The following is a 25,012-nucleotide window of genomic DNA, read 5'->3' as shown; positions in this document are numbered from 1 at the left end:
TACTACTACTACTACTACTACTACTACTACTACTACTACTACTACTATTACTATTACTCTACTACGGCATAGGCGAATTTACAGAAGTGATCTGACGTAATGCTTAACGTATTAATTGTACTGTACGACTACTTGCAGTAGTGATAGTAAGTAAAAGTGCCAGCATAGCATTTTGTATGGCAACATTGATTCGTCAAAGACAAATAAGAATGACGAGTTTCGAGATACAAAACTTTGATCGTAGAGTAAAGCATAGATTATATCAGTCCGTCTTCTCGAACGCATTATCTACATTTGAATTTTTGTACAACTTGACGGCCGGTCAAAGTGAAGCCATATTTTTAGAACATAAACTGCTTCATGGCTGTTGTAGGTGAAATGATTCCAGCATTTTTTTCTTTTTTTTTTATTAGTTGATTTTGGCCATCTAGTGGTATCGATACGGTAATGGTGAGGGAGAAAGAGAGAAATGCAATGCCGTCGCTGACTGGGAAATGAATAAATGTTATGATCAAGCATTTGCTGTAACTGCCGTCACAAGCCAGTCATAATTAGGCTATCATAGTAGGTTATGCCGCAACCCCAAGGCTATAAGTTATGTGCAAAAATACTTTATAGAAGTATTTCTTTTTTCTTTCTTCCTTGTTTTGCATGGCTCATCATCTTAAATGTAAAGTGTCAATTAACGTATGTATGTATACATATAAAATGAAATGAATCTCAGGTATATATGGATTTCAATGAAAATCTCTAAAGCATATTTCTGCGATTGATATACGGGAAGCGATAAAATTGATATAATACTTTTCGGTGTTGAATGCAAAATAATAGCTTTTCTCATTCAATAACCGTCGTTACCGTCGTTAACGGTAACAGTGACATCATGATATATGAAGAAACAATAGCAAACGAATAACGTTACAACAACTTTCCATTCCATATTATTACTGTATACGTAGGCTGTTGTCAATATTGTTGTCATTCCTCTACTTCAGGTTCAATATGGCTTTTTTTTTTTATCGTTTCTTGTTTAAACACGAGCACAGCATGCTCTCCTATGCTTAGACTTTGCAAATATGGCTGGTAGCAGAAGTTCTCCTCGTTCAAAAACGTACATATGCACAAAGAAAGAAAAAAAAAATGAAAAAAAAAAATGAAAAAAAAAAGCGAAAAAAAGAGAAGAGAAAGCTTGTACAACACTTTGCGGCTCATGGCAACAACAACATCTGCACACTGGCCATAGAAAAAGAATTTCGAGATTTTTACGACCTACAACAAACTTAACTATACACTCGAATGGATATTTTTTGAAACTATATCACCGAGAAAAAGAAACCACAAAATATTGCCTGCTGATGTCATTATCAGCAAAAATTTAACACCAAGAAGAAGGCAAAATAAAAAGAGCATATTTTTGTAATAAAAGAAAAACACAACATATGTTTAGGGGCATTACATATACCCTAACCGCAATGGCAATAACAAGTGTAATCAATTTAAGAGCAGTCAAGTATAATATAATGATAGTCGAATAACAAATACGACCATCGAGCAACATATGTTCGAAAGGAGGGATCATAAAGCAAAATCCTCAAAAAGGAAAAAAGGCCATAAAATTATGGTAAATTTCACAATAATATAGATAATCACAGTTAAAAACAATGCCTTCAACGTTAGGAATATGAAGTGACGTGTTATGTGCTATGTGCTATTTGTGCGCACTTCTCCACTAACTAAGTGAATGTGCATAAAAAATGCTATAAATTTTTATTGGAAAAATAATTTAATATAAATTTTATATTTCGGCCTTAACTATAAATATTTAAAAAGTTTACTAGCAATATAACAACGATCGTATAGATAGGCTTATCAAAACATTATGCGGTGTTTTTTTTCTTTTTTTTTTTTTTTTTTTCTCTCTATCAAACAATTTTCAACATTTATTTTTCGACGGTGTTTCACCCCAAAAAAAAAAAAAAAACAAAAAAAAAAACCGGTCTCTTCTGCTCGCCTTTTCATTTTTAATATTAACTGCACTTTTGACATAATTCTGTACGTGCTCATAACTTTTATGACCCGCTAATGTACGTGCTTTAAGGCTAAAAGTTTAATTTTTTTTTGCTGTTTTTTAATATCAATATTGAAATCTCGAATATTTTTCAAAAGTTATTGTTTTTGTTATTGTTTTCACAGAGTTGAAAGTTTACATGTTTTTTTTGTTTTTTTTTTTTTTGTTTTAGTGTGATGAGGATTTATCAGGCCAAAACTGATTGTTTGTTATATAATTATGTTGAAAAGTGTCACGTTTTAGATTTTGTTTCATAGTACAGAAAATTTATCATCGCTCATTATAATTATTATTATCATCATTGCGATTATGATGTTTATATAATTTTATAATTTTTAATTATAAAATATATAATAAATATTAGTTACAAACAATTTTTTTCTTTTTTTTTTTTATTAGAAAAACTTAAAATTAATAATGAAAATATGAAAAAAAGGAAATATCATTAAGCCCTTAGGGCAGCATTTTTAATTTAAAAAAAAAAAAAACAAAAAAAAAAAACAAAAAGTTCAATGTTTCTATGCATGATTTTTAAAATTGAAATCTGCATAAAAGTTGCTATTTTTTGTTAAAGCAGACTGAGACAAAATTTTAATTAATAATTAAAAGTAATATTAAAAGGCAACGTGAGTAGAAAAACAAACAAGCCTTTCAACGTCCATCACTGTAGCTGTCTGATTCGCTTTTCCGGCATTTAAGATTTGAACTAAAACACTTTTTTAAAAGCCTGAGATACATCAGACTTAGCTTACGGGTTCAATAATATAATTCCAATCAAGGGAACAAAACTTTTCGAGCAAGCAATGTAAACGGTTCCGCTTTTAGTTTCATAAACGTGAAAGTAATAAAACCTTTCAAACTCTTGGAGGTGGCGCACGATAATTCGCCCCTTTCACTACATTACGCCCGTCCAGTGGCAATTGTCTCTTCTTGACGTCATCACTAACGCCGATCGTCAAATAAAATGCCAATTGAACAATCTAGAGCATTACGATGAAAGATTCTTTACAGCTTACAGGCAAGAAATTGCTCAAAAGCAAACCGTGAGAGTTTATGAAAAGCAGAAAAAAAAAAACAAACTGCACGAAAAAAAAGTACTCCGTTATACAGATATGCCTATACTCGAACTTATTATATTATATACTTTCAGAGGGTTTTACTTTTGGGCCCTTGTAGAGTAACGACCGAGCAGGCGATTGTTGAATTACAACAAACAAAAGCAGTGAGATTTTGTTTGCTTGTTCCTGCGTTTCCGAATCACATAATTCTTACATAATTCTTGTCAAGCAACAGAAAAGAACAAGCTCAGAGAACACATTGAAAGTGAGCAATAATGTTAAACCAAACGATTGATATACAAATGACGAGCAGTTATCGAATATGCAGTGAAGTTTCACTTAACTCTTTCTGCTTGTTTCGGTAACTGCACGATTCCGTATGCCTTAGATGTACATAGATTAATTTTTCATATTTTTGATGTATAAGCGTAAACATAAATGCGCTGATAAGTAAGGTCACGATTTTGATCAAAATTCCGTTACTTATTTGTTTTGCTACATTAAAGCAACTAACTATAGAACGATCCTTGCTCCAAAACGAACCAATCTGCCGCCATATAGGCATTAGCGAGAAATTATCGATAGCCTCTGTTTAATTTTGTTGTTTTGATTTGAGAAAACAAAAAATGATGCCATCCAGCTCCATGCATAATCAATGATGATGCCCCAAACCTTATCTATAGTTGGTAATGATTAACACATTAATTTGCCGCAAGAGCACTATAATCAAATACTTGGGATAGAAGCTCTTTCGAGATACCAATAGAAAGCAAAAAAAGCCCTGCACATAGAACACACAATCGTTGTTGCTAACTTCTTCAAGCGGAAGTATGAATAGAAGTAAAAATTATTTGTTCTCAAAACGCGGAAATCGTTATTTTCACACTGCCTGCTTATTCGTCCGTGCAATCTTATTCCCTAGGACGAGGAAAAGTTTTAATGTCAACCCAATACATTCGCGTACAAACTTTCATCATTCATGTCTCAGTAATGGCCACTAGTAGTTTGAGGACAAAAACAAGACGGACAGACAAGGTTAAATCAAAAATTCAAGAACCGATTCTGAATCGTGCACCTGTACTACAAGTGTTGCAGGACAAGTAAACACATATAAAATGACAAATCTAGAACGACAGTGTCCACGTCGTAAGGACGGAAAGGATTAAAGCTGAAGTTATTTTCGAAATTATTTCTGCGCTCAAGTTGAGCCTATAAAATCGGTTTAGCGAGCATATTAATTCTTAAGTTCTTGCATCAAGAGATCGATTGTATCTGTCCACGTCTTGATAGAATTGAAACAAAGCGAGAAGCCGCCACTATTAAGCGATGTTTTCTTTAGAACTCCACAGCTTCTATTTATATTAATCTGGGCAAAAGTATAAATGACCATTAATTTCGATGTAATTTAAAAAGTCACTATGGCTTTATGGATTTTTCAATGGAGAATAGCTTTACAGGGTAAAGCAGATGAACATAATTACACTCTCGCAGCTATTCATTGTTCTGGAGATTATGTATAGAGTCGGAATGATAAATAGCGAATTAATTGAGAATTTTTTTTTTTATTTCTTTTTTGTTTTATTTATAATTTAGACGAAAATAGCAATTTTTAAAAAACAGATTTTTCTAAAATACTTTTTAAATATTTTATCGTTAAATACACCAAACAATTGTACATAAGGCACAATTTTTAGTACATAGATGGATATATTTTTTTTTATAAATCTTGAAATTAGTTGCATTACCTTGTAAAAAATAAACATGAAAATTAAATTAAAAAAAAAAAAAAAACAAATTTAAATCAAATTTTAATAGTTAGAAAAAAAGAACTTTTTTTATCAAAATCTTTTTTACATAATTACAAAAGCATTCATAAAATCATCTTTTCAAGAAATAAACACAAATTCACTTCAATTTATTTTATGCATCAAATTATTTTCTCTGTTATTATTATTATTATTATTATTATTATTATTATGATTATTATTATTATTAATATTATTATTATTTAAAAACACAAAACTTTTGTAAAAAATTTTAATTAAAAAATTAACTTTTATCTCTTTCTTACATTTCTTTCCCACTTTTATCAAAACAAAAAAAAATGTAGCCGGGTTTCGGTGATGCGTGGTCAAGTAATCACACCGCAAGGCTTAGGCATCGTCGGTATCCGTGTATCTGTTGATCGCGATTCACGTTTCGGTTTCACCCTAACCAGACAAGGAGGATGGTAAGTGCTTTAATTATACTTAACCGTTAGAGTAAAATCAATCAATCAAAAAAATCAAAGATTTTGACATTAACTCACCCAACTATCATGGTATAAAAAGATTGATTAAATCTCAGCATCTCATGGCCTGCATATAGCATAACGTATACGGTACTAACTTGTAGACAATTTTTGTAGCGGTAAGTCAGCCACGCGATTACATATTCACGGAATGGGTGGTGGAAATGCAAAACCCATTCGGAACGTTGAGCTACATTTCCGAATTGTTTCAGAAACTTTGTGTCAAATTATACCGCCTCCTCCATGTCCATGGCATCGATTTCCAATAGCAACAAAAGTTAGCCGACCTAGTTCCAAATGAAAATCGGATCAACTAAGTATGTTTAAATCACACTACCATCTTTGCAATCGTACCCGAACTTTCATATGTTTTTAGATAGTTTTCTTATGTGCGGTTAGGGACTGTATAAGCGGCAATTTTCCCTGTTTACATAACTAAGACGATGAAAAGGAGACTACCATCATTCGTAAAAATCATTAACTTGTTCGTATATTTGCATTTTCGTGTGAGTGTGCAGCGAATATGTCCAAAAATGTTCTAGTTTTAGTTTGACAAATGTCATCTCAACGGTGACAGTTGTACGTTGGCAGTTAGAAAATGATCCGAAATTTAAAATGACATCTTCTCTCGCAAGATTCTCACTAGATTTATTCATTAATTGATGCGTAAACCCTCTTAAGTCCCCGATGCCCGTAAGGCCTATTATAACAGTATAGAATGTGTACCATAGGTGTAATAAAAAATCTAAATGAGAAGAAGGGAACATTTAAGTTAAAGAGAACAAGAAAGAAAAAAATAGAAGGTGAACAATAAAAGGAAACAGGAACCAAGGAGGTAACTAGGTAACCAGTAAAGAAGGAAGTAACACGCACTACCAAGCAACTACCTAATCTCTCATTATTAGCGGCGAAGCCTACGCGTGTGAGTGAGTTTAAGAGCAAAGATAAATTTTCGTAACTCCCTAGGTAAAGAATTAGGCGTTGGCCAAAGAGTACGTAACTCGAGGAATCAACAGAAGGTTATGGCGAGCCGACCCACTAAAATGAAAGAGTTACATCTCTTCCAGCTCCTGACGTAGGCCAATGTCATAATGAAATTGACGAAAGAACAACCAACCAAGACAATGTAGAACACAACTCGAGATACGATCATGCCGCCTCAAGGAGAATACACATCTAACTGTACAATTACACGCAAGAGTTTCAATTTCCTCTAACTATATAAGTAGGCCTATGAGCAATGATGGATCCTATAATATATAGTCGTTGACATAGACAAGACTTTTATTACATCGATCGAGTCAGAATTACTTTTTGAATCGGGCTAAGCTTGTCTAACCGTCTTGTATGTTTGTGTTCATACAACAGTTTGCGGCTCGTTTTGAGATAATTTGATCAAATTTCATATCCCGGAAAGTTTTGGTCATTGAAAATAGTTCCGGTCGGACCACGTTTTCGACCGTTTACCATATAACCGCTTATTTGGAAAGAGACAGTTTTATAAATAACGCTACTAAGCGAAGCGGTATAGGTTATTTAATTGGTGGGCCGGGGTCGACGAAAATGTTGACTACCTTCTTCCATTATTCCATGTTAAATATGATATGAAAAAATTATCAACAACAAAAATCGAAAACATCTCCAAATTTGATTCGATTGTTGCTTTTCGCATATAACTTTTTTCTACGACGCCATCCAATCCACGCTAATGGTTCTGATTCGATTTATCATATGTATAGAGAGCGATCACGCGTTGCGGCACGGCTTGCAAGCTCACCTATGGATGAACGAATATAGTCCGCGAAACCAATTAATACCGTTAATAGTCGAGTAGCGATTGATCGATCAGCTAGTATCGTGGCTTGAAAAGGCAACTAATTAATCAGGTAATTAGTTGGCCGTTGAAGAGCCACTCGTCTGTTCTATATTATCGATTAGTCTTATACCCACCCGTAATGGATTCGAAATTCGGCTTTTGCGAGCAGTGCTGCAAAAAAAAAAAAAAAAAAAAAAATTCATACTCGTTATCTCTTTCTCTGTCGGCAACTCTGAATCTATCTCTTTGCCAACAGAGCAATGAGTGTAGTTTAAGGAAATCTGGTGCCGACTTTTCGACTTTGGATATTTGTGATCAGATCGCTTAGTGGGGACACGAAATGTACCTTTAGTGACTTGTGAAGAAAATAAAACGAAAATTACACACACACACACACACGTGTGTGTGCGTAAATATTCGTTATTTTATAAATTTACAATAAGTGAAGAGAGAAAGTTTTAAATTGATATTTTGCAATTTTGTGTTTGTGTGAAGATGTGTAAAAATCAATTAAAATTCGTTTTTAAAAACGAAGAAAAAAAGCAAAAAAACGGACTAAAAGGTAATTTATATGCGATGTTGTTCAGGTACATGTTGGTGGTGGAGCGACAAAAAGCGGAAAACAAAATCTTCAGAAAACGAGAAATTTATTAAAATGTTTCTGTTTCTCTTACATAGCACAAACCCATTGAACGTAGGTTTGCGTATTGTATTAAGTTATGTTATTGTGTTAGTTGTTATTGTTGTTGGTTGCTTTTACAGTTACATGCTGTTATGAAGCTAATGCCTGGCTATCCTTGTTGTGCAATAATTCTTCATTAGCCCAGTGACTTAAATGCATACAAACACGAGTACGCACAACTAATATATATATATATATATATATATATATATAAACGCGCATAATAACAATACAGGCCAGCATCCAGAGTACATTTGCGTATTGTCTACTGCTCCATATTTATAACGATATGTTTGTAGTTGTGTTGTAGGTACATAAAGATATTGTTTTGTTGTTTATGTGCTTAACATACAAAGCTTATATTTTATATATAGCATACAGAGGCATCCATATGGGTCCACGTACTTGCACGGTATATGTGCACATATATATCTCGTTTGTCCTCTATATATATATATATATATATGTTTGTATTTTTTACAACTTCTGTCTTTCTTTTTTAATACAAAGTAACAACAATATAGGGTAATTTACTTTTATTACTCATATGTTTTAGTTGCGAAATCTCTGCTTATGTATATTTTAAAGCTTTTTGATTAAAAAACTTTATCAAAATAATAACAAAAAAAAAAAGAAAAAAAACTTCTGTGATATTCTCTGATATAGATTAAGTTTCAGCATTATGAACGTGTATAAGAAATCCTCAATTTTCGAAGAACATTTTTCGAATTGAGATTTTTATCCGAATCTTTTTGATAAATCCGAGAAAATCTCTTACAACGGAGTCTTAATGTTTGCAATAATTGCTTTTACATCTATGATCGTCGTTAGCCATCTAATATGATAACCTGTTAAGCATCCAGTTTGTTGGCTATTGACAGAACCGGATTACATTACAAACATAGAACAAGGTTTCTTTCTCACAATTTGAAAAGAAATATAAGTAAACTGACAAAACGAAAGGCTTACTCCAATTGAACTCGTATCTAGGCCGTGTATTCTAATAAAATGCAACCAACCTAATTCCTTTACCGTGCATCGACTGGATTCTGCAAGCTGCTAAATTGTTTTCAATGCAGAACAAGACAAATTATAGCATTATAGACTCGTCAGATTAGTTATCTTATTGTTCGCGCGTTATATCATCAATGAAACTATGAATAGTGTGAGATAATTGCTTACTGAAATTTTGTTGATATTTTTTTTTTTAATAATCGTTCTCGATCTCCTCAAATACACACACACACACACACACAAATGCAGAATGCAAAAATGGTTGAATTGGTCGATTTGTGTCATGTATTGTTATAACGAATGCGTGGTACTCGCTTTGTTTACAGTTTAAAATCATTCATCCAGCCAAAGAAACACATTACACAAGCATTACGCACAGTCCGTATGTGAAATATTTAAGAAATTCAAGTTCATTGTGCCTCAACATGTTATCGTACATCGTGTTTCGATTGGGTTAAGATTTCCCGCTGTCTAAAACCCTCAGGATTATCTTATAGAGCTCTCTTTGCGAATTACATAATCTGTCAATTTACAAGTTCGGAAACTTATTGATTTGCAATGATGAATCCAACAAGCGACATCATCTGAATTGAAAAGATATTTAGCTCGCTTCATGTGCGTGCTTCACTTAAAGAAAAAAAAAAAAAAAAAAAAAAATTTATTTCTTTGTCGCAAATTTACACATACTATTATAACTGGCTAAAGCTTTACGTTTACTGCAACTATGCTTAAGCTAAGCTTAGCGCACTACCTTTAGTGATTTTTAATTTTATTATATATCTAACTTAAATAAAAATAAAAGTGAAAATAAGGAGAAAGGACAAAAACTTTAAATTACGAAAATAAATTTTTTTTTTTATTAAAAAACATTGAAGTTATATGCATTTCTGTGTAAATTGCAATCATTAAATTGATGTATCATTAAGTGCAAATACGTGCACTTGTGTCCATTTCCATATGAGAGCTTTTCAACAATTCTCCCAATATTTTCTTTTTTTTACTCTCTTTTATATATGGCTCTAATTGAAAAGAATTGAAAAAAAAAGTTCGTTGAAATGTCAAATTAATTAAAAAAAAGAAAAAAAAAAATAAAAATAAAAATAAAATAATAAAAAAGGAAAAACTTAAATTCGCATGCATTTCACCACAATTACTTTTATACAAACGCATACACTCCAGCGTATACCCGAGTACAAATGCAATCAATTGTCTTTATATTACTGTCACAGGCACTACTGCTAGTGATGGTCGGTATACTCATAAAAATAAAAATTCTATTTTATTTTATTTCTCTCTTTCTATCTCTTTCTCTCTTTCTCTCTCTCTCTCTCTCTCTCTCTCTCTCTCTCTATCTATCTATCTATCTATCTATATCAATCTTACTCTGTCCCTCTTACCACCTCAAGGGCAAGTATGCAAGTATGCATTACTCGGTTGTGGTACACACATATATATATATATATACAGTCTATATCATCGTTATCATGTATAAAGTTACAATTAAACTTAATGAATATTTTGTTGTTCAAATGAAGCTGTTGTACACTTTCAACTTGAATATAAAATGTAAAACTATTCGGTATAACAAAAATGATTGTGTATGTATGTATGTGTGTGTGTGTGTGTGTGTGTGTGTGTGTGTGTATGTGCATAAACGTATATACATATGTAGGTACATAAATATACAGATTGGGTTGTTTCGTAAGCTTGTAACATGTATCGCTTGCACGGCCCGAGCAAATTATCGGTTTACCAGAAGCAGTTTTCTCATTGTTCTCGAAAGGCCAATAACATTTCAGTGCACCTCTCTTAATACCGAATGAATGTTGGGCAATCTTTACTTTTGTTTACTTAAAAATAGTTTCGATATTGAAGTGTGAAGAGTTTAATTGTCCTAAAATTGTCTTCTTCTCTTCAATTTTCCAATTCTCTCAAAAGCCGATCATGCTTTTCGCAACATGGCACAGTCTTTTAAGCAATATCACTCTGCTGGAAGTGAGCTTTTCACATGTAAAATGCTTTTCCATTCTTTCATTTTAACATTTGACGTCATTTCCTATTTGACTTGATAACTCTCTGAAGGAGAGCAATTGAATGTTCATATATAACAGAGCAAGACTTATCGAATCGCTTATCATTGTGACGAATTTCATTAAAATGAAAGCGAATAGAAGATGAGAAAACGTTATAAACTGATGAAACAACCTAATATAAGAAAAATGAAAATAAATTTTTTACAACAATTGAAAACGAAATTGAGGAAATTGATTACAACAATTGAAGGCTGAAATTGAGGTTATTAAATATTTAAATAACTTTTATCGGGCGTTCACTTCATTTTTCTGGTTTTGTTTTTTATTTTTTATTTTTATTATTTTTTTTTTTTTATTAATACAAGCACTCTCACTAAGAGCTTGTTTAACTGTAATTTTATTCATATTGAAAACTAACGAATAACTCGGACGTATGAGTGATGAATAATTTCTTTGAGTAAAACGAGAATGCGTGTTAAAGGCACTACTACTTTTATTAATACGACAAAGTCGATGAAAAACAAAAAAAAAACGCAGGCATTTTAAATTGAAAGACAGCAACAATTCCTTGTAATTCGAATAAAAGCAATGACGTTTTATGCAATAACTTATCTCGATATCATAAATACTTAGAAATATATTTCATTTTAAACTTCAACGCACAAGTACATATACTTTTATTGCATCAAACGAAAAGCAAGCAGAAAATCGACCCCATCATAATAAAACATATAAATAAAGAAATAAATAAATTAAAAAAAAGAAAATAATAAATAATATAAAGGGACACTTATGCCAAGCCATATATGTACAACGAGCTGAATTCAGGGAAGTGACAGAGCTTTTAATGCTTGTCATAGAATATCATTAGATCGAATTTCTGTATTCATATTTTTTTCTTTGTTTTGGATATTTTTAGAACAATTTATTGTTATTAGATTGGCTCAGGAAAGAAAAATTGTAGAAATATACAAACTAAAAAAAAAGATTAATTAGAATAACCCATTTACGAATCAATTATTTATAAAAAAAAAAAAAAAAAAAAAAAAAAAAAACATTCTTTAAGTAAATCTTCTCCTTTAATTTTCGCAACCTCACAATCACTTGGTAGGTAAGCGTATAATAGGTTTTGCTTCTAGAATCGCCTAAGACTTGACCTTTCACATCATAATAATAAATGTATTTGTACGTAATCGCAAATACAGAGACAGGCAGCCATAGAGAGAGAGAGAGAGAGAGAGAGAGAGAGAGAGAGAGTAAATGAGAGAAAGTTAGGACCATCAAATCAAATCAAATAAAAAAGAACTATAAAAACTCAAACAGAGAGTACATAAATATAAGATAAACCAAATATGAAAAACGAAAACACAATGTTTATATGCGCTATTTATTTTGTTAAACTTAGATTGTACGGTCAAGCGGTCAAACAGAGGACACACATCATTGTTTTCTTCATTGAGAAACACAGCCTCGCATACATACAAATATATATATATATCTGTGTATATCTCAAAAAAAAATCTTATCCTCATATGCTTCCTCTATTTTGTTACTACAATTTCCTGTTATATGCTTTACTTTTATTTTATCGTTTTGGATTCTTTTTTATTTTTTCCTTTTGGTTTCCCTTAACCAAGGAAATGACTCCAGACTAAATTGGATTCTCGTTTTTATTTTATTTTACTTTATTTTATTCCATTATTTTTTTTTTTTTCCTTTTTGCTAAGAAATTTTGATGAATATTTTGACGCAAACATTTCAACCTCTAGGGGAAAAGTAAACTGATAGCGACCCATATAAATGTATATGTAAAGTATATATATGCATTTGTATGCGCGTATAAGTATGTTTATACCACTACAGAATGCTTTGTCTTTTTGCATAAATCTCAGAATGATTTACTTCTTCTGAATCGCATATATTAAAGTCGATTTGAGAAAGGTGGCCCGGGTCTTCGCTTACCATAAGCTTGGCTCAAAGAAGAATTTGAAAAAACTTCCGGATAAAATTTCACGTTTTGTCATATGAATGTACTAATATATGACCTGAAAATGAAATGAAGTTTCTTTGCATTGTGTATAATGCATGAGTAACAGGGATCCGAAGAAGTCTACTGTGGACAGTTATGAAACAACCGTAGTGCTATTTTATTCTTTAAACACTAAGTTTATTCCTGTAGTGTTCTCATATATATCACGCAAAGGCTGATGTTACAAGTCTAGTAAGCCTCTTGCAAATTAGGTAATATAGTGGTAGCTATAATATTGTAACATGACGTAACTTGCTCTTTTGCCCTTGCTCTATTTATGCGACTTGTGAATTGTGAATTGTGATTTTTCGAATATTGTAGGCGTTATCTACAATTCATAGGAGAGCTATTTACGAATTATTTGCAAAAATTTAATATATATTCATAAAAATAAGATAAATAAATAAAATAAAATAAAACTCAACGCTTTTCTACAAAATGTTATGTAAGACTAAATATTTACAATGATTGTTTTATGATATATCTTATAGACATATATCATATCACTCGGGTCTAACTAAGAAAAACAAGTTATTTCTTTTAGAAATTTCACGTTACCCAGCACTCTTTAAGAGTGATATTTTCATTCCAACGTTCGTCTAACTTTTCGATGTCTGTTTTGTGCAACGAACTGTCTTTGCCCTCAAAATGGACTCCCGTTTCGGCAATCGCTTCCTCATTTGAGTCAAATTTCTTTCCCTTGCGTGTCACGTTGACGTCAGTTAACAGCCAACAGACGGTCGGGCAGATCTGCGCAGTAGGGTGGAATGGGCGAAGTAATTCGAGAAACGTAATGCATTGAATTTAACCATCGTTATCATTAACTTCTAACATGGGGTATGGTTTTGTTGTATGTGAAGACGTCTCTTTTGATTCGCTATTGATTTCTTGTCGCTTCTCAAGATAATCGACGAATAAAATACTATGTGCGTTCGAAAATCCAGATGTTATAACTTTGCGAGCTCACTTCTAAACTTAAACATACATAAACATGTACGTATATATACATTTACGAGGTATGTTCAAAGAAACAGTGACTATTCAAACACGCACATTCGATTTTCGAATTTCTTTGTGTTGGTTGAACAAGGAGTCGTCTTAAAAATTGTTTCGATCGTGACCAGTCTCAATAGAACATTATCCAAAAGGACAATGCACATAACTCCATGAAAATATCTTTATCTACGAATTGAACGCATAAAGGCATGGAGACGCATCAGATAGATTAGCAGACAGAAGCTCAAGCATCACAATCCTTTTCTTAACTGATCGATATAATTGGCACTATCTCAGATCGTTCTCTGCTATTGCATAGTAGTTTTTTTCTTACCACCCGATTTATTACACCAGTTCGGTTAACACATTTACTCGCACAATGATGCCTTATTATGAAAAGTCGTTATATGAGAAGTAGTCGAAAAAGTGATCCTATTCGAGTCATTTTCAATAGTGTCCGAAATTTAATTAACATTCCTCGAAAATTGCGACCTATAAGTTAAACGAAAGGATACAAGACGGACGGACGGCCAGGCAAGCTCTGCAAGTGATTCTGATCTGAATAATAGGTTGGTCTATATCAAGTCGTTCTGCATGCGTTGTCCTTTGTTGCATACATCCGCCCAATCTTAATATACGCTGCTGTACGGTATAGATATGGTTCACGCATGTTTTACTATTTCGGTAAAAAATAAAAAGTAACTTTTCAAAAACTTTAGCCCTCTACTAATCGATTTTCTAACACTTATAACTATAGAGAATACATGCAAGACGGTTAATAAAAAAAAAATTTCATGCAACAATAATCATTTACGTGTTCTCTCAGTTAGCCCTTGACGATTATCAATAACTATCAAAGATTTAATGTATTTGCTGCGATAAAATTAGCAAAAAATATATCAGCGATAAATAACAAAAGATTATCCCGGTGCTTGCAAATTGCGATCATTTTACGGCTGACACATGAGCAGCAAGCCATTGCTGTGTACGCTCAAAACTAGGCAATATTTTTAAAAAATGCAATCTATTACGAATGTCGTAATCGCACAACAAATGATAGGAGAACGTCAACGACAACAAACCGATGCAAATGAAAGGAATCTTAATGCAGAAACGGTGACAGTATTCCAATTGCCCAATGTGTTGTAAGACAACGTATATTGCGAAATCCTCAAAGGAAAGATCAAGAACACTGCTAGCTTATCTGCTGTATTCACTTCCTGAACAGCGCTGGCCTTCTTTTAACAATCATACAACACTTGTGTTTATATCCATTATCTATTATATCTACCAAAGCGGTAGTTGCCTTATGTTTTTCGGGAAAAAATTAATTAGAAAGATGTAAGCGAGAAACTTGACACCCAGCAGCGGACAATCGCTTATGTAACCAAATTAAAATAACCTGAGTAGATTCTCTCAATGAAGAGGCCTACTCTCGAATTATGTTATTATTACTCATCTAACTTTACTACTTACATTTCATTCAAATATTTATGTGGATTTTGTATTTTATTCAAAAAAATTAATCAAAAAATTTCTTTTACAGGTTTGATGTTTTGGTCAATGGGGGTGGTGCTGTTACTCTACAATTTCAAAGATCTCCTTTCCGTCCTTTGACGCGCACGGTTTTTGTGCCCTGGAACCGCATAGTAGTGTTGCCGCCCGTACAAATGCAGCTAAGTGATGATGACGACAGTGCCAATAGGAACATAAAGTACAAAATTCACTTTTAAAATGCATTTCATAGAAATGTTTTGTTTATTTTCTTTCCTTTTCTAAAAACTTGTTGACAGAGTGGCGCCATTGAATCCAGCTTTGACTTTTCTTAATTCAATTGTTTATTATTTCGCCGATGAGCCCAGTGCCGAAGCGCATAAAATATGTCTGGAGCATGATCATGAAGAACTGAAGCCTCAGTTGATTAGTACCTGGATGCCAAATGGTGTGGGTGCCATGCCTGGTAAACGTGTCATATTTGCAGAAACTCAGGTGAGAATAATGTTCACTATTATTATTATTATCTTTTTTTAATTTACTTTCCCCGATATTCTGCGTATGAAAGTCATTTTATTATGAGAAGAAAGCGTCACAACGAACATAATGATGGTCACGTTACCTTAAAAGGAGTCATGTCATGTAACTTACGTTATACCTTGGGGTATATTTACTAAATCTACTTAGTTTTTTAAGGTTAAATGGCAAAGTTGTTGCTTTATGCAACATCATGTAAGCCACTTGAATGCTGACATTTACCATATGCCAGCTAATGCTGCTCATGTTGTTGGGTGAAAAAAATTTCATACATGCCACGTAATATATTCTCTAAACAGATCTACTGCCTTTTTCCGCTTTTCCTACTCTCTGCCCTCTTATTATTATTATTATTATTATTATTATTATTATTATTATTATTATTATTATTATTATACCCATCACCGAAACATGAAGGGTATATTCATTTTGTCGAAACGTTTGCACCGCCCAGGAAGGAAGCATCAGAGATGCGACAAAGTATATACATTCTTGATCAGCAACAGATCCTAAATCGATAGACACGTCTCCGTCTGTCCGTTATAAACAATTTCCTGGTCGCAAGAAAAGAACCTGTCGACACGAGGACATGGCCACAGCACCACGCAAACTGAGAACACCTCTGTTTTGCAAAAGGAATGAAAAGTTCGTTCTTCGTTCATTACACATAAACTATAGGAAATAAATGCATAAAAATTTGAACGCATCTTCTATAAGCGATGCTGTAGCATTCGTGCACAAAAATGGAAAAAAATTGACCACGCCCACCCAATACTATAGTGTATCCAAATTAACTTGTGCTTTCAATACCTTCATAACGTGGAGAAACTAGTTTTAAAAGCACCATAAAATATACAAACATGTCCGGTAAACACGTCCGCCGATTGGTATTTCCTTCTGTTAGCTCGCGCAACTTTGTAGTATTTGTGGTGAACACTCTCCTGTCAGCAAAAATGAAGATATTTGCAAAACAATTTAGATTTGCCTTACGCTTTTCAAAGGACACGCCTATAGCCCCCATATACCTATGCAGCAAAAACTTTTATTTATTTATATAGCGAATGAAAAGTTTGTTCTTTTAATTCTTTTGCCTTATTTAGGATAACGACGATGGGCATAGACGATTCGGCCGCAACCGAGTTTAGCTTTCTTACTTGTTATTATCATTATTATCAAGAAATTTTTCGACGGGCAGGAATAACGTAGCTCGTGGCTTTTGTGTAGCCACCTTTTATGGCTGCGTTTAGCTTTAGCAAGTGTTTGCCTCTTTTTTTTTTATTATTATTATTATTATTATTATTATTATTTATGTTAAGTAGGTGCAGTTGAGATTGTTGTTGTAATTCAAGGAGATAGTTTACCTTAAGGTAACGCTTATTTCTTCCTTCATTTTTTGCCTCAACGTGCTTTCAGTGTTGCGTTAACGGTATTTCATTCTCGTTGAAATAATTTTTCATCAACCCACAACAGATGTGATGTGTACTTTGCCAGTACTTTTTAATTAATTTGAAATTTATCTTCTAAGGTCGTTAGATTATCATACCATACCAGGGTGGGTCGCGAGTTTAAACTAGCTTTAAGGAAAATTTCAAAAGTTGTTCTCATCAAATTTAAAAAAATGAAATTTTATCTTATAGTACAATAATAATTTTTCGTGGTCTCTTCCTTAGATTGTTCAAGAATCAATCCAAATACCGGGTTCCGACTTACATCTCACATATCAATCTTCGCAAGCATCGGGCTATTTAAGCATTGTACGGATGCGTTTGACCGCTGAACATATACCGACAACGTTGACGCACGTGCATGTCGGAGTGGAAATTGAAGGGTCATTGCATGTGAAAACCTATGAAGCCGATCCTAATCTAATACATACGTTTGCCTGGAACAAACGCAATGTTTATCGTCAAAAAGTCTATGGCGTTACCATAGCTCGAATATCGGTGGGCTATCAGCATTCTACTTGCGTGAGTCCTGTATGGATTACACAAACTGCGAAATTGCAAGGTTATGATGTGGACATCTCAGACATTGGTGGTTGGGGTCTGGATATACATCATCATTATAATTTCCATGAGGGAATTTTACAAAAAGGTGACGGCAGTACGCTACACATGAAAGAGTATCCACGGACCGTTAAAGTGGTAATGGGTACTGGTCTGCAACGTCCCCTGAATTGTCCTGATCATTGCAATGGTATAGCTAAAGATGCCAAATTACTGACACCCATAGCCTTGGCATCTGGACCAGATGGTAGTCTATACGTGGGCGATTTTAATTTGGTAAGACGCATAACGCCTGACGGTAAAGTTTATACCATATTGCAACTAAGTGCTACACAAGTTTCCTATCAATATTACTTGGCTGTATCACCCGCCGATGGTCATTTGTATATATCCGATCCGGAAAGGCATCAAATTTTGCGTTTATTACGATTAGAAAAAGTAAAAGATCCCAGCATCAATTCAGAACCTGTGGTAGGTTCTGGACAACGATGTATACCAGGCGATGAAAGCAACTGCGGTGACGGTGGCCCTGCATTACAAGCACGTCTTTCCCATCCAAAAGGCTTGGCCATAGCTGCAGATCGCACTATGTATATTGCCGACGGCACAAACATACGAGCAGTGGATCCCAAAGGTATTATACATACACTGATAGGTCATCATGGTCATCACAATCATTGGAGTCCTGCCCCTTGTACCGGTACACTAATGGCCAATCAAGCTCAATTACAATGGCCAACTGGCTTAGCTTTAAGCCCGTTAGATGGTTCTTTACATTTCATAGACGATCGTCTGGTATTGCGCTTAACCTCAGATATGAAGATACGCGTTGTCGCTGGCACCCCATTGCATTGCTCAAATAATGGCCAGGATAAGGACAATAAGACTACCGATAACGTCTTAGGTACTGTCTTGGCTATGGCTTTCTCACCATTCGGCGACTTGTATATAGCAGATAGTGACTCGAGACGCGTTAATTCGATACGAGTAGTGGATACAGCTGGCAATATGCGTTACTTTGCCGGGAAACAAGAAGGCAATAGGTAAGTGCATAATAATGTCTGCACACACTTGACACTTGTATATATTAACATGTATTCCTTGTTTTTCCATTACATTTAAAGGCATTTTTAATATTTATTTTCAACATTTATTCGAATTTTTCATCTTTTTAAACAATTTATTTCTTAGAGTAATAACAGCTGACTGACAGACAACAACGCGACAACATAACAAGAACTATACAAGTAGTAATACAAAAAAAAAAAAATTAAGTGAGACTTTTCATGTCAACGTCCTTTAAGTTAACAACTCTTTTTCTCTGAGCTGGCTTGTTTTTTACCCTCTCACTTATGAGCCCGACAATTTTACATCTTTTATCAGTTAGTTTTGTTTGTGCAGTAGCATCAGCAGCAGCCACATCAGGCTCATAGTTGTTGTTACTACTTTTGTAAGTCTCTGACAACGTCATCATCATCGTCAACATCACTATCATCATCTTTTTTACGCTCTTTCTCTCAATTATTTGTTTTTTTTTTTTTTTTTTTTTTGCTGTCGTCGGAGAGGGTGAGATAGGACGGCGGGGGAATTGGGCTAGAACTTGACTGGCAGACAAGACAAGCAAAGTATCATCGGTAACATATAAAATGCCATAATATCTTAGTACTATGCATAACGGCAACAAGAATAAAAACAACAACAGCAACAACAATAACAACTATACTTACTCCGCAAAAAAAGACAACAGCATCGGTATTATCAGCGGGCAACATTGTCATCCTATTTTTGCCGACATTTGTATGGCGTTTTGTCTCACGTTTGTTTGTGTGGGTGTTTTTGCGCATTCCACTAACTTTCTTACACACACATCCACATATATATATATATATGAATAAATGCATGTTTTCAAGCAGATACTGAGGCATTTACACATTCTTATACTTTTTCTTCATTTAAATTTGCTACAACATAGAAAGAAAAAAAAAAAAAAGAAGGAAATTACAAAAAGCATAAGAAGACCAGTTAAAAAATCTACAGTGGACAGCCTTAGGAAGACGAATCATGGACTCGCATCCTTTTTGGTTTCTAAAAATCTCGACTCCTTACAAGTACATGATTAACACAAACTAATCGTTTAATAACTAAAAGACAACCATATGAAGATGATTGCAAACGGATTGCGGTGAAGGAATCGATCAAAGTTAAGAACGTATAGTTTTCAAGTCAACTCTTAATAACCGAAAGAGTGAAAAAGTTTGCCACAACTTTTGGGTAAATGCATTCATTTACGTGACGCAGACAATTTTCATTAGATTTCAAATATCGATATGAAATTTTACTTTAGTCAATGTATTTAAGACGATCACGAAGAAATGAAGCGAATTGTTTCGAAGACTAAGAGAAGAACACGCACAACAGATCTTAGTTTATTGTAAGCGAAATTTCGGCCAAATAAATTTTTCAAGCCCTTTGAGGGCTTAACAAAGTTAGTGTACACTCCCCTTTTATTAGTCGCGGTAAATATTGTAACGCGCACGCTATCAACTTAAAACAAAAGAAAAAGAAAAAGGAAAAAAAAAAACAACATTCACGAAACGATGATGACGATGTTTTTTAATCTGTCGCGCATTGTTTGCCAAGTTGTTAATTTTTTACTATTTATTCTGGTCGTTATTGTGTTGCTCGTACCATTGCATTGTACTAGTGGCAATAGTAGGTTTGTGTTATCGTTGCTTGTTCGTATGGTGTTAGTGTTCACTTTCGTTATAAGAGTATTAGTAAATGTTTTTTTGCTTTATCCCCTTATGCTTGGTTGCTACATATATATATATATATATATATATATATATATATATATATCGTATATTCGTATATATAATTCGTGCAACTTTGAACAACAAAAACAAGAATCATTGTAAAAACTACAAGTTTTTCTACTTGAATAAAAACATTTTTTAAATATTTCGCTAAAAATTCTTTACTTTTGCGGTCGAAAACGTAATTTTTTTACAACGCATCTCTTTGTTCTTCTAGTTATGTACATCGACAAAAATGGGGCAAATAAAAAAGACATGAATGCGTTTTATCTCAGCTTTGCAAAGCTTTAACAAAAACGGTTTATTTACCTCTACAGCTGCTATTTTGCAAAGGTTAAGCAAATGGTCTTCACTCTCTTGTTCTTCTCCTTTTTTTTTTTTTTTTGGTAGATGAAATTAAACGATAAAATATAAATAAAATTTCCTCGTTTGTTATCAGCAACTACTCTTATAATATTTCCGTTTTCGTCAAATGTTTCTTTTTTTTTTTTTCAATTTATTTAATTTTTTTTTTCAAACAAAACAACAATTTCGTTAACGGATATATCCTCGTATTCATTGAAAATTCAATTTATTTTAATCTAAGTTTGTTAGTGTGTATATCTATCGGGTCCATTTGTGTTTTTGTCTTTTTTGTCTTTTTTGTTTTTTTTTTTTTTAAATTTATTTATTTGTTTATTTATTTTTTGTTTTTCTGTTTGCAGTGCCTTCACATGCGATTGCGCTGGCCTCAATGCCAGTGCATCCGGCTTTAATTCGAACTTAGCTGGTTCGCATAATAGTGCCTATTCAACGACTACGCAACCAGTTCGCAATAATATCGGCGGCGGCGGCGGCGGCGGCGGTGGTGGCACTACACCGACAACACCATCTGGCGGAAACGGAAATAGTGGCGGTTTCAATGGCATTGGCGCGTCTGGTCTTTCGGCAGCCATGCTTATGGGTGGTGCAGGTGGTGCTTGTATTTGTACGCCTGCCGCTGGATTAGCTGGCATCGTAACGGCCAATCTAATGTCAACTGGACCAACAACAACGACAACAGTTTTGTTGGGTGCTAAAACAACAACAGCAGCCGGCAATTTAGCGGGCACAGCTGCTCTAAATGATGATGGTACACTAAGCAATGCCGAAACATTATTGTCCTCCAATGCGCGTTTTCAAGCAATTTCAGCAATTGCGGTCGCCCAGGATGGCGTTATAAATGTAGCTGATCAAGGTAAGTGTTTGCTAATACACGCATTTTCAAAAAAAGGACAAAAGAAAAATGTCCAGCAGAGCGCTTGCAAATGAATGCTGAACATGGTAATGCTTTAAAAAATTCACCGAATATTTCAATGTTACAAAGGACGTGCATGGCATGAACACGAAAATTGAGAAACCAGTCAGTCCACTTGAACTTTAGTTAACTTTATTTGATTCATTGATTCGTTCTATTTTTTGTTTTTTTTTTCTCTCACAATATCTTAAGTCAATCCAGTGGATATATTCTCAATGATTTTGCAATTCGTACAATACGTACAATACGCAGTTTTTCTTTTTTGTGAATACTGTTCCAATTACGTCACAGGTTGGCTCTTATCTTATCTTAGCTCTAGCTCCAACGCAGACATCCTTCCTTCCTCAGAACAGCATGCAATCAATGAGTTCCAATTGTTGTGAACCGCCCCACGTACAGTAGCAATTTGTTGCTTGCTCCTTGCAAATGGCAGATTAACATCATGCGAAAAATGAAACGCAAATAATAAATTTTTCTTAGGAAATTGTACATGTACCGGAATGAGTATAAGAACCGAGCATTGGCGCTAAGAACACATGAAGCATCAAGAATTTGAGATATTTTATCAACTTTTTCAAAGCGTTCTTTCCCCTCCGCTTCTTCTTCTCCTAAATCATCGCATATCCGCACAGGCGCAAGGCAAGGTACGCCAATCGTTTAGCGACCGAACTCAAAAGTTTTTACTGAAATTTTAAAGGAAACTTTGAAAACTATCTCGCGATATAACCACCAAGGATGTCGACGCAATGTCGACGACCAGTAGTCTTGTAGAAACGCTTTTGACCTCAACGGAGCTTCTCGTCGTTATTTATTAAAATCCGTGAAACGTTTCAATTATTTTAATAGTGAATATGTTCACCATCAGCACACATACGTCGACAATCATTGTCGGTAAATCTTAACATTACCTGAAATAGTCCGCGCAAATATGTACAAACAATCCTTCAAAATCCTGCTTAAAAATGAGACGGAAACCTATGCTACTGACAACTATATAAAGTTACAAGTGTTTTTTAGCCAATTCTGCTAAATGGTACGCTGGTAATTAAAGAAAGTCTGCTTGCTATTCGTTCATTTCGTAGAGTCCCCTGATGATATGCTTTAAATTTCGCATGTTAATCTTGTTTAGTCTTTAGTTTACTTTTCAGAGTCAAAGGTGAACCGTGATTTTGTATTAAATTTTTAACTCCATCTCACTGCTCTTTCAAAACGATTTAGAAACTAATGATAAATTATAAAGTAATGCGAAATGCTTCGTTTTCGTTTAGATGTAAATATATTTAAAATTATGTTCGCATATTTGTAGCAACATTTAAAGTGATTAATAATGCTGCCAACAGAACTCTCAAGCTAATAAGATCGATTTAAATTCTCAGCGTTGTATGGTATGTGGTAGAGATTTCATCTTCATTTCCATTAATACTATTTCTCAAGTCTCATTCCTAGTCACCTACCACATGTCTCTCCCTCTATCTATCTATCTATCTATCTACCTCTCCGTTGCTTCTCAGCTTTAATTTATTCCGTGACTCGCTTCCTTTCACTTACATCTTCCAGAGATTTTTATCTATTAATAAAGATTTATAAAAAGAAGTATGCTGTAGTAGTGTTTCTCTGAAAAGTTGTTATTAAGTGCAAACGTGTACTCAAGTAACTTGATTAATTACTTACTATCGATTTTCGTTCTTCTCTACCGGAAGATATTAAAACAACTTTTACTTTTATTGTTGTTACGCTTGTTCTTCTTCTTGTTATTTTTATTATTATTATTATTATTATTATTATTATTATTATTATATTATGTTATGTTATTATGGAAAGGCAAAGGAACTAAAGGAACTTTAGTCAGAATTTTATTAATTATATTGAAGAGTTGTTTTTATCTAATTACGGAAGAAAAACTACATAATAAACATAAAGTGTATACCTTGCCACCACCCCTGCCAAGATAACTGACAAAAAACTTGATTGGCTATGGAAACAGATAAAAAAGAAGATTAATTACCTTTTACAGCTATAGAGCAGATACAAAGAAAGTAGAAAAGTTTGCAGATAAACAATGCACAGAATATTTCAATAAAACAAAAAACAAAAAATAGAAAAATAGAAAAATAGAAAAATTTATTTCCTTTACGTTACAACAAAGTACTCAAAAAAAAAAAAAAAAAAAAAAAAAAAAAGGAAGAAAAAAGAAATTTGAACAAAAGTTTTCCTAAATCAGCATTTCGAAATGTCCCTGCGTTTTATTTATTTTTTTCTTCTTTTTTTGATATACAAAACGAAAGAGAGAGGGAAATAGGTGACAAAGTTGATACAATTTGTTAAATTCTATTGTAAAGCTATTTTTATGTTTAGCATCTTATCTCCTTGCAGTGCTGAGGGTGTGTAGTATTCATTGTATGTCGGAAGTACGTATTTGACTTCCGTTAACATTTTGTCAGTAAAAATAAATTGGCACTTGGCATAAAAGCTAATGATTGTCTCTATGCAAAAAAGGACAGGGAAAGGCAGAGAGAGAGTGAGTGAGAAAAAAAGATTTCATTTCCTTTACACACGTCAGCAACCGTTAACACAATTGCACTCATATATTTACACATAAGCAAGCCCTACATATGCGTCATATGCATACATACATTCATAGATTTTAGTTCTCTTTTATCGTATAATAAAAATGAAGAGCAAAGGAAAATTGTTTGAGGAAGCGGTAGTCAAGGTGGACGCACACATTTTATTTAACAAAATAAATTTAAATAAAAGTTGATTAGACTTCTTCGCTTCTCTTTTTTTTTTTTTTTTTTTTTTTTTTTTTTTATTATTAACTAAAGAGGGTGAGAGAACGTTCACGAATCCTATAAAGTATACGCGTTTTCTTAATTAACCATGAATTTTGAATTTTG

General features: G+C 33.5%; 1 protein-coding gene across 4 annotated transcripts in view; it reads left to right on the top strand.

Annotated features, from left to right (window-relative positions):
• LOC119644242 (teneurin-a) overlaps positions 1–25,012 on the top strand; it is a 444,303-nt gene that overhangs the window by 402,189 nt on the left and 17,102 nt on the right. For all 4 annotated transcript variants that reach the window (XM_038043783.1, XM_038043776.1, XM_038043796.1 and 1 more), the window contains 5 exons: positions 5,237–5,356; positions 15,533–15,700; positions 15,780–15,975; positions 17,688–19,066; positions 21,544–22,055. In XM_038043783.1, coding sequence (XP_037899711.1) covers positions 5,237–5,356; positions 15,533–15,700; positions 15,780–15,975; positions 17,688–19,066; positions 21,544–22,055 — 2,375 coding nt within the window. The remainder of the gene's footprint in view (positions 1–5,236; positions 5,357–15,532; positions 15,701–15,779; positions 15,976–17,687; positions 19,067–21,543; positions 22,056–25,012) is intronic.

This window comes from Glossina fuscipes, unplaced genomic scaffold (genome assembly GCF_014805625.2).
Source record: "Glossina fuscipes isolate IAEA_lab_2018 unplaced genomic scaffold, Yale_Gfus_2 0, whole genome shotgun sequence".
In the NCBI taxonomy this organism is placed as follows: Eukaryota; Metazoa; Arthropoda; class Insecta; order Diptera; family Glossinidae; genus Glossina; species Glossina fuscipes.
This window is presented reverse-complemented; position numbering and strand designations above follow the sequence as displayed.